At 38.6% G+C, this 11,502-nt stretch overlaps 1 protein-coding gene across 1 annotated transcript; it reads right to left on the minus strand.

Annotated features, from left to right (window-relative positions):
• On the minus strand, positions 3,132–5,603 carry LOC109829439 (alpha carbonic anhydrase 1, chloroplastic-like). The gene is made up of 6 exons (XM_020396559.1): positions 5,423–5,603; positions 4,876–5,090; positions 4,693–4,799; positions 4,315–4,417; positions 4,052–4,234; positions 3,132–3,512 (listed from the first exon to the last, which is right to left on the minus strand). The coding sequence occupies exons 1-6, from the start codon at positions 5,493–5,495 to the stop codon at positions 3,369–3,371; spliced, it is 825 nt and encodes a 274-aa protein (XP_020252148.1). The 5' UTR covers positions 5,496–5,603; the 3' UTR covers positions 3,132–3,368.

Below are 11,502 nucleotides of genomic sequence, written 5' to 3' on the forward strand. Positions count from 1 at the left end.
GGCGCTTTGCGGATATTAGCCTATATTTGATATTGTACAATGCCCATATTTAGTCATAGTGTTAACTTTTAATCTAAGAACAAACTTGATGCGGCTTCCTCTATTGGAAAATTTTGGTGCTTAGCTTTCACGAGTTTGGTCGCCCCACAGGCTTACCAGTTTGTGATTATTATGCAATATACTTGCGCCTCAGGTCCAGTGTTCTAAAATAGGTTTTAGTTGCACGTGCAGTCCAAAATAATGGGTGATATTAAGGAACTTGTTACTATGTTTGATATGCAAATTTAGTGGAATCTTGATTTCAAGAATGGTGCAAATTTATTGCACAGTAAGTTTCTATATTGAAACTAGTTGGCTGTGGAGGGGAAGATAAAACCAGTGCGATCGGACCATCTGTGATGCGTGTGAGCCCAACAGTCCCTTAGACTGCAAACACTGCTCGCTTTCCTGCTAGGCTTGGGCGGTTTTGAGCCATTGGTGCTCGGTGTGGTTCCAAGCCACACAACTTTAATGCTCAGGCATGATGTCGTGACAGATGAACAAAGAGAAGGAGAGCTCTGGTTCGGAATTCCAAATCTTTGAATGAGAATAGAATGTGCTCTCAATTTAAGTCAAGCTTGGGATGGAGAACAGGCTGCTTAAAACCCACTATGCCCGCTGGCTTTATGGGTGCACACGGGCTTGCAACAAATGGCTCCCTGTGGAGTTTTAAGGGACTGGATTTTTAGACAAACGGCTTCTGCAGGCTAAACTTTCAGAGAAAGCAGGTTAAAGGTGAACTTGGGAGATATAATACTTAACTCATAAAAGAAAGAGGTAGGAAGTAACTTTGTATTGAATGTTGAAAATATTAGTTAACTTTTAACTGAGAATGCCAAAGGACTGAATTTGGCAAATGCACTTTGCGTGTACAAACTTCTGGGGTACAAGAAAGGAAAAAAGACCTGGAAAATGTTTGTTGGAGTGGTAAGGTGGAGGATTTAAGGGATGTGCTGGAATTGGTACTAATGTTTATTGGTGAAGACTAACTAGCTTGTATCAAAATTTGGAGGAAAAAAAAGAGAGTTTGACATTAACTATGTCTGATATGTTTTCTAAATTAATAGAAATGGTTGAAGACTGATGTCGTGCTTAACTATCATAATAGTTTAGTTGTGGATTGCCTAGTTATAAGTCACATCGTCATTGTTTAACTAGAAAGGAGGAATACAAGTCTAAGTGCACATGGACAGAATCCTTGGATATGCATATAGTCCTGGCTAGTGTCTTTATAACTTTGGAATGAACGCAATTCTCTATAACAAGTATGTTAGAGATCCTCTTAGAGTTACTTCTGACTAGTGCATAACAAACAAGGTGGATATTCCAACTGCATATTGTCCTTCCAAGTCTTTGAACTTGTTCTTGTCCATAATTTTCTCATTCAGGTACTATTTACCGAATCAATGTTGATGTCAGCATAATAGCTTGTAGTAAAACTTTATTTCATGTTTCTCTGCTGCTTTCTAATAATGGAGCTGCACTATGTTATAGCTGGGCTCATTTGGATAAGATCAGACATAAGGCGAAAAAAGTTGGCATTCAAACATAAATATCATATATTTGCTTCCAACGGAAAACATCACAGTCCTGCTATTGTGTGTGAATGTGACTCTAAAGGACTTCCTATGTGAGACCCGGGTTAATGGTCAGCACTTTAGCTGCCAGCTAGTAAGCTGGTTGGAATCTTCGAAGAACGCTTAATTTTTGGAGAGATTACGTGATTACTCAATTAGGGTTTCATTCAGCAAATTACTATGCACAGTAAAGTTTTTCTCATTCAAGATTCTTGCATTAGTTATTAATACCCATGCTAGACCGTATATTTGTACTAGAAAAGGGAATTTATTCAATCTTAAGTTGCCAACAGTTGGTGACTCATAGTTGTATCATCAAAGCTAAAACAATGTACTTAGTGATTCTTTGGTCCATCCTCGAACCTAAACTGATGTCAAAGTTGCGATCAGATATAATTGTGTTACTGTAGATGCATACCTCAAGGAAAGTGGCGATAACTGATGAGCTCTCTCATCTAGCTAAGTTAGAAAACCATCTAATTTTATTTGATTTAGGTCTTTCAATCTTACCAGTTAAATGACAGAAAACAGCCTTTTTTGTGAACTTTTCCCATAAAGGGTATTGGTAAAGGGGAATGATTTTTATCTTTAATTCAGCAGTGATTGTTATGATGTTATCAAAAGCAAATAAGTTAGATCTCTATTAAATACTTAGTGATATATGTCATTTGCGTGCAAGATATGTTACTGTAGTAAAAGCTTTTATTTTCAAAGATAGATAGCTATTGGACTTCCCTGTTAATTTTAACACATAGTTGGTGGGTTTATGGTTCAATTTTGCCCTGACACTTCAATGCTCTGAAAAGCACGACGTAGTACCATATTGATATTTTAGCATGTAATGTAATGGGAAAAATTTGCGTTTTGGAGTAGCTTAGGTTCTATTTTGTTCTTACCTTTCAGATTGGTATATTTCCAGGTTCCCTGAACGTGGTGATAGGCAAAGCTATTAATGTCGAGCCCCTAAATGCCCAATGTTGCAATTATGCTGAAGAAAAATCCTGCTAAGCTGCTCAAATAACTTCCAAGCGGAGTGATGGATGAGCTGAAAAGATGTGGAGAAATGATTGCCATGGTTGATTCAATGACTGTGAGATCATTTTGTTATGTTTATAACAAGTAATTCTATTTCGAAATGTACTGCATACTCTTTTTTCTGCTTAATACTTGTCATTTCGACCATTTCATATTTGAGACTCTATAGGAAACAACATTTTCCCCCCTGAATCATCTTTGAGCTGATTACTGCCTGCATTTGTCCATATATGTGCTTATGTGCTTGTTCATGATTGTAATGAATGTAAAAGATATTTGAAACCTAAAATACAAAGTCAAATGGGCTTATGTCGCATATTAACGGTAGCCCTAGCACAGTCCATCAGAGGATTTGATCATATGATTGCAGATCACAACATATCAAAGATCGCTGATTACTTCTCATTTTTTCCTGCTCTCTGTAATAGATTTCTTTCCTTTGCTTCAAATCATCACTCTCTAGCGATAAACATATGGTCATCTTGCGAATAGTTTTTGAATATTTTAAGAAGCCATTGCTACGTATGCCCAATAACAAAAAACACTCGATAAAAGTGAAACTAAATGGCTCCCTTGCACGAGGCCTTGGAAACAATATGGTACCGCGTCTATAGACTTAACAGTAAAATCAAACTACTAACACAGGAAAATTAAAACAAAATCTCTCAAGAATAAACGCTTAATATCCCATTGATCACACTCGACGGAAAATCACTGTTACACCGATGGCTTGTCCTTGTTCTCCGCAAAAAGCATCACAGTCCTCCCATTCAATGGTTGTATCGGTCTTGAATTGTTACGGTAAGCTTCTGCAAGAGGTGCCTTCAGAGCATCAACCTGAGCTTGTGACATCTCTCTTATCTGCATCAGTCGACAAGAAACGGATTACTGGAAATATCCCGTACGATTTAGATACACGACGTATCCTGTATGGATTACTCATTTATTATCCATAAACTCTTCTCTTAAGCACAAGATTCCCTATCATTCAATCAAAGTGATCTCCTAGTTTCACGGGGGGACGCCAGTGTGTTACAGGGAGATATCTTAACATTTGAGTGTCTTGTATAGAGAACCTGTGTTCTCTTACAGCAGTACAAATTTTACCTGTACAGCCCGCATACGAGCAAGGAGTTTGTGCCATTTATGAGATGGGTGGGTAGATAATTTGAGGATTTCAACTTCTCCCTTTATGATTCAGGACACTATGTCAGCATGTAGGTTGTTCTGGTAAGATTTGCATTAAAATCCCTAATGTACCGATACAAATAATGAAGATATACATTTACTTGAGCATTACCCAGTCTAAGCGTATATAGATTAAGTGGTTGGCACCTGCAATTAAACCCTAAAGACATGATAGTTAGACATTGATGTTTGAAGTAGAGGACTCCAATCACCTTGCCCATGATGGTCCATGAAATGAACTCAGTGCAAGGCGGTGTCGTAAGAGAGCCTAGGTATCTGAAATACTTTTTGGTCGATCGCCTCAAGGCCTTGTTGTCCACTTTCCCAACGGAGATACGCGCCTCTTGGTTGTCATCGCATTTCTCTTTTTCTAATCGCTTCAAACCCTCCATCAGCTGTAAAAACATTATCCCTTATTATTATTTTTTTGTGTTCTTTAAGAATTTATTGTGCGTCAATATGTTATGTTCTTTACCTGGTTAAGGAATGTGTCTTCATCACCGATTTGATATAGGATTGACACTACAGCAAAAAGTCCATCTTGAGTTCTGTGTACCATTTGTAGCTCCGCTGGAAATCTGAGTAAAAAAATAAATAAATCCCATTAACGTTTGCAGGATTAATAGAAAACTTCACGAGATCTCAATTAGTGACTCCTTGGCGTCTCTGTTGAAATTTCTATGAAGTTCACCTGGACGCAAAAATTGTAGTCATACAACATGACAATTATCTACACACCAGTACCAGCATATACAGATGTTGGCATTGAAAGTTGGTGATGTTCGACTAGGAATTGAAATAAGAGAGGTAATTGTTTTTCATAAGAGCGAAGAGTGATGCAATCCCAGATCACCTTTCTCCGTTCAAAGTGTGCTCAGAGGGTGTGTGCCAATTTAATTGCTGAAGGGAGTAGTTTCTCCCATCAGCAGTAACGCTGCCGACGCCTTCCTCGTATCTCAACTGCAAGATTTCAATAAATCTCATCGCAGAGAAATCAGTCTACAATAAATCTAAGTGGCGGATTTGAGCGGCAAACCTCAACGTTAAAGCCGTTGTTGATGAGCGTAGCCTTTGAGTCAACATAATCTCTTGTCAGAGAACCCAACTTATCGTTTTTATCATCGACCTCTATTTTTGGGATGTCAATTGGAGACTGTTGTTTCCCGGCACCGCACGTCGTCCATTCATGTTTCAGATCGCCCCATTTCTGTGGCCCGTTAGGCCCGTTACCATATCCGAAATCTTGACCTGCTGCAGTATCAGTCACAAATAACGTCACATTCGAGATTTCTTTTTTCTTTTTTTTCTGTCACAAATAATGTCCTACTTCAAAAGTATACATTTTATGACATATGAGAACTACAAGGTGTAGGAAAATAGAAATGATCTGCTATATTCTGTATTGACAAAGAGTGAAGAATCTAGAAGCTCATTGCTAGCTAGTCACATTCAAGATTTAGATGCATATTTCACAAATACTGATGCTCCTCAGCCTATATTCCTCTCTGTGTACATTCAAGATTTAGATGCATATTTCACAAATAATAGATACTATGACATGAGGAAGAAGATCTTATTATTACCGACAGCAGTGAAGGAAGCAAGGAGGGATGTTAATCCCAAGGCGAAGACGATGTATTGAGCTACGATCAACATTGATATCTAGAGATCTATATCGACAATTTAGATTAATTCTATATATGGAAAAAAGTAAGGAAGCGATTGGCTTTAAGTAAGTATCAACATAGGCATAAATAGGGAGTTGAGAATTTTGTGGCAGTGCCTATGCTTAGTCTTCTTCTCCCTTTTATTCAGCTAATTGGAGGCTTCTCTTCCAAACAGTTGGGAGTTAGTTAAAGTCTCCCTTCAAATTCTCTTTGCTAGCTGATTCTGGCCATTGGTTACTTTGAATGCTAAACCCCCTTCGGATGACCAATCTAATGGCTGACATTTTTTTTAGGTGTCATTATGCAGAGTTAAAGGAGATTAAATTTTTTCAGACCCCAATTTGACGAAGTTAAGCTACAAATTCGATGTTCCCATGTTGGCCCAATTAAACACGTGGTCTCAATAGAGATAATGCACCCAGGTTGCTCTAAATTGGATGTCATGAGTTCTAAATTCAATAAACTTTAAGCTCTAGTGTAGATGCAGGTGAAGTGTAGAACGCTTAACAACATAAGCATTATATTGTGAAGCCAACTTGTTGCACTTATTCCTTAATTAAATATGCACATATGTAATTATATTTGGGTTTAAAGGGTTTTTTCATGAAAAACACCTTAATTTTTATTGAAATTGCAACTTAGCATCTTTATTTATTTATTTTATCTAAACCACCTTAGTTTGCTTATAGAGTGGTGTTAGGGGCACACCCCCTACCACACCACCAACCACACCCTCCTCTCCCATCGCTACAGTAAACCAGGCCTCACATGAGATTTTAAAATTTTTAAAATCTCATTGGGGCCCGGTTTACTGTAGCGATAGGAGAGGAGGGTGTGGTTGGTGGTGTGTTAGAGGGTGTGCCCCTAACATTATTTTTGCTTATATGTTCTCAATGTCACACCTCTCTCCAACTCCTCTTCTTCCTCCATCTCTTCCACCATCTCTTGAACCTCTAGGGTTTCTTCAAACCCTAATTTCTTTTCTCCTCTCCTACCCCTCCACCAATGGCCCCCTCCACCTCCTCTTTACCTCTCCACTTCCCCTCCCCATCCTCCTCCAGCTCCTCCATTATCTCCTTCATTTCTAGAGTTTCTCCAAACCCAAATCTCTTTCCTCCTATTCTTCCCCTTCACTTCCCTTACCCTCTCCCCTCCTCCTCCATTCTCATCTTCCTCATCTCCTTCCCCCCTTCCCGCCTTCCCTCCTTACTTTACACTCTTGCCGTCAACCTCCTTCTCTCCTCCTCTCCCGCCACCGACCCCACCAACTGCTCTCCCCTCTCCCCATCCTCTCCTTTTTTTTCCTCTTGGGTTAGACTGAGGTTAGACTGAGGGGTACTAATATTTTGTTTAAAATAGAAAATACCTAAAAGTGTGACACTGAGAACATGTAAGCAAATTAAGGTGGTTTACATAAAATAAATAAATAAAGGTGGTAAGTTATAATTTATGTATAAGTTAAGGTGGTTTTCATGTAAAAACCATAACATAAATGGACTACTAAAATATTGTTAGAATATAACCTCAAATATAAAAGTAAGGATTAGCCCTACTTGGTAGTTAAGTTATGTTGTTTTAGTAGCAATGAATGGTTGTGGACCAAAAAAGTAAGTCAATTCCTTAAGTATAAGATCCTGCCTCTCTTTTGACGGGAAAGTACCAAAGCATGATCGAAGACTTAGATAGCTAAAACGGAATGAGAATGAGAATAAAATAATAGTAATCTTGGGAGTAAATCTAGAATTAGGTTCCAATGGGAAATAGAAAGAAGACAAGAGAGAGCATAATCTGTGTCAATCATGGGATACAATATGCTTAACTAGGGTCAAACGTGTCACCTTGTTGAAACCAAACACCAATAATTAGCTCATCTTCATAGTCTCATCATTTGAGCTATTGAGTATGGCTTTTGAACAGACTCAATGCAATCAGAGCCTAAAAAACTAACGGAAGTTGATTTTTCCCCTCTTAAAGGAAAGAAAAACAAAGAATTTCATGTCTCTGTAACAGTGTTTTCCCTTGTTTCATTAAGCAGATTATAATGAAACCGATAGGCCATGTAGTGTTAAATAGCAAGTTCCTAATATATTTTCTAATTTATTTTGGTAACAGGTTATTGGGATTCCTAATATGTTTTGGTAACATGATTGCTAATCTGTTTTGGTAACAAGTTATTAGGATTCCTAATCTGTTTTGATTTTGGTTTTAGAATTCCTAGTAATCTGTTTTGGTAACAAGTTATTAGGATTCCTAATCTGTTTTGATTTTGGTTTTAGAATTCCTAGTATGCTTTTGGTTTTAGGATTTCTATATATATAGGAACACGTTTTAGGTTTGGAGAGCAGCGAATGAGATATTTGGAGCACAGAAAAGAGGTATTTTCTGAGCTATTGATTAGGGTTTTGTTTGGAGAGAATTAGAAATTTGTTGGTGAGATTAATTGGTGAGTTTGTGTGATTTTGTAATATCAGTTTGTACTCTTCTTCTCTATTAGTGAAAACCTCATCCCCTTCTTACCCCGTGGACGTAGACAACTTGCCGAACCACGTTAAAATTGGTTGTTTGAGTTTGTACCGTTATTTTGCATTGTTTGGCATTCTCTCGGTGTTTGTTTGATTTGGCCTCTCGAAGCACATCGATTTGGTTTTGGCTTCCGCCGCGCACAACAAGTGGTATCAGAGCTCAACAAGTGATATCAGAGCACAACAAGTGGCAGAGCTCGGACTATGCTTGGGCTATTTGGAGGAGTAGATCTCTTTGGAAGTTCGTCTAGGGTTTCAGTTGGTGATAAATGTGAGATTTTCCTATTTGTGGATCTCGTTTCTGTCGTGTGGGGTGAGATCTTTCAGAGACTCTTATTAGGGTTTCAATTGGAGGTAAAAATCTCTCCTTTATCAGTTTAGATCTATTCTTCGTTTGTTCTGCATTGGTTTGTTGGTGCTTTGGGATAGATGGCCGAGAAAGAAGGAGTTGAGGCTGAGATTTTGAATTATCGAGAAGTGCTTTGACTTGCATATTGAAGTCCTTTGAGCATATTGGTATGAGCAAGGAGACCGAGGTGGAGTTTGGCACTTCTATTCGACGATTGAGGGGTCTTCTAGGTGGTGTTCATTCAGACATTTGGGGACCTTTCAAGGAGACATCATTGGAAGGTAATCGATATTTGGTTTCCTATGTTGGGGATTGTACTAGGTATTTGTGGGTTACAACCAAGTCCCGTTGGTTTGAAGTCCTAGTAGTCAATAACAGTTAGAGAAAGTGAATTGGCAGAAAGGGAATTCGTTGTTCTAATATTAGTAGGGGCTCTTTCTTGAATCTGTGCCGAGCTCATGGCAGTTGGAGACACTTCATTGGAGAGGAAACATTGGGAAAATGAGATGAGATGACATTTTTGATTGGTCGTTACTTTTTGGAGGTGGATCGGCGTTTGATGTCGAGCATTGGTTTTGGTGTTCGGGCTTTGACATATTTGGGTCATCTTAGTCATAAGTTACCGACTACTGCGTTTAGAGATTTTGGATCTGGTGGAGCTGTTTTCGATTTTGGGTTGCGTCAGATATTTAGTTGCTCAACATTTGGTCACATCGAGGATGTGAGATTTGATCCGATTGCATATTTGGGATTCAGAAGCTCGTTTGATTATCAGTTAGGAGACTCTGATTTGGTTCTGAGCAGGTATGTCACTTATGACTCTCGACAGGTGGAAAATATTGATCAGATCGTTGGGATATCACAACGGGTGGAGGGTGATGCTACTCCACGTTAGATGGAGATTACTCCACATACTCCAGATCATACCGTATCGTTTGAGATTCCAGCTGAGGCGACACCGTTTGAGGATCATCTGGATTTGGATGCAGATGATGAGTTGGTTGATTCGAGTGCAACTGGTGGACATAGTTTCGATTTGGATATGGTCGTTAGTTCATCTCAAGTGGAGGTGTTTGGATTGTTTCACTTTGGAGCCATTAGGAGAGCTATCAACCACATATTTGGTGATGATGTTGGAGAAGGGTTATGAACTCTTCTATTGGATTGAGGGTCTTTGGAGGCTATTTGGTGAACTACGTAAAGGCTTGATTCCTTATGCAAGAGGATACGTAAGTAGTTATTTATGATGCAGCCGGTTTGGTGAGTTGATACCGATATTTGGAGAGTGTTCACATTCTCGTTTGGGTCTCGACTTGTTATGGATTGAGTCCGTTGTCGTGGATTTGTTCCACTTCGTACTGAAAGCAACAAGTGGGATGTTTGATTGGTATTGGTGTCGGCTCAGTTTTGGAAACACTTCGCCGATGTGGAGAATTATTGAATAGCAAGTTCCTACTATATTTCCTAATTTATTTTGGTAACAGGTTATTGGAATTCCTAATATATTTTGGTAACAAGATTCCTAATCTGTTTTGGTAACAAGCTATTAGGATTCCTAATCTGTTTTGATTTTGGTTTTAGAATTCCTAGTATGTTTTTGGTTTTAGGATTTCTATATATATATAGGAACACGTTTTAGGTTTGGAGAGCAGCGAAGGGGATATTTGGAGCACAGAAAAGAGTTATTTTCTGAGCTATTGGTTAGGGTTTTATTTGGAGAGAATTAGAGCTTTGTTAGTGAGATTAATTGGTGAGTTTATGTGATTTTGTAATCTCAGTTTGTACTCTTCTTCTCTATTAGTGAAAACCTCATCCCCTTCTCGCCCCGTGGACGTAGGCAACTTGCCAAACCAAGTTAAAATTAGTTGTTTGAGTTTGTGCCGTTTATTTGCATTGTTTGGCATTCTCTCGGTGTTTTTTTGATTTGGTCTCTCGAAGCACATCGATTTGGTTTTGGCTTCTGCCGCGCACAACAAGTGGTATCAGAGCCCAACATGTAGGAGATATAATTTTAGGAACTTGGCACTTCTAATGTGCAATATTTGATATATTGATGTTTTCATAATAGAAGATTTTGAATTACATCCGTACAACTATGTAGATGGTGAGCTCGTGATAAATTCTATTCTAGCTAAATTTTCTTCTGTTTACTATTAATATTGAGACCTACTGAGAAATCGGCTCATAAATGGCATGGACGCTGATCAATCCAAGAAGACATGAACATGCACCACGCAAACTGGCTACTCAATAGTGAAGTTGACTATTGAAGAACAGAGCAAACTGAGGCACTAAATGAAGGCATAATCCATCCTGTGGCCTCAAGCTCTCTTTCATTTTTCTTATTCCTCTTGTTTTCCCTTTTATGTAGTCATGCAAGGGATTGAGAACCCGATATCGTGAAAGATGTCCTAAGATATGCAGCCATGAATATCATATGTATAGATATTAGCACATTCTTGTTTGTTTTCTGTTAGCATGTGAAATCAGGTACAAATATTCTTCAATTATGGAACCCAATTTGGAGTTCAAAGGACTTTCCGAAAGAAATCGTACCTCCAATGTAATTGTTTCATTTACTTTCTACATGCAAGTTGTTTTGGTTAGATAAAATTGCAGTTAAAACAATAAGGGAGGCAACCAGTCGACCAAGTTGAAACTTGAAAGTAAAACTGAACTGAGTAAAAAATATGAAGAGACTAGTACCTAATTATGCTGAATAGGACCACAGCACCTCAAAAGAACGAAAAGAAATGCTAAAACCACATCCATGTACTTTCCAACCCATCATTATATTCTTTGCGAATAATATGAAGTTTTTCTGTGATTCACCTAACTGTTCCCTTGTGCTTCTTCATTGTCTATAAGTTGCTTGCCTCCTAACGAATTGCTGTGAGCTGCATTCGCAACTGTATACACTTGTACACAGACGCAAGTCAGTTTCCAGCGAGCTAAAAATGGTGAGTTTGTCCTCTCTAACTTACACACACACATACACACAAAGGTTATAGAAAGCGCTAGGCGGGTTACGCGTTGGAGCTGACGCCTAGAGCCTAGGCACCTAGGCGGCGTAGGCAGAAGTCTGGGGGGACTAGGTGTTTTCCTATTTTTTAGTTTTTAATTAC

The sequence above is a fragment of the Asparagus officinalis genome, chromosome 2, assembly GCF_001876935.1.
Source record: "Asparagus officinalis chromosome 2, Aspof.V1, whole genome shotgun sequence".
Lineage (NCBI taxonomy): Eukaryota > Viridiplantae > Streptophyta > Magnoliopsida > Asparagales > Asparagaceae > Asparagus > Asparagus officinalis.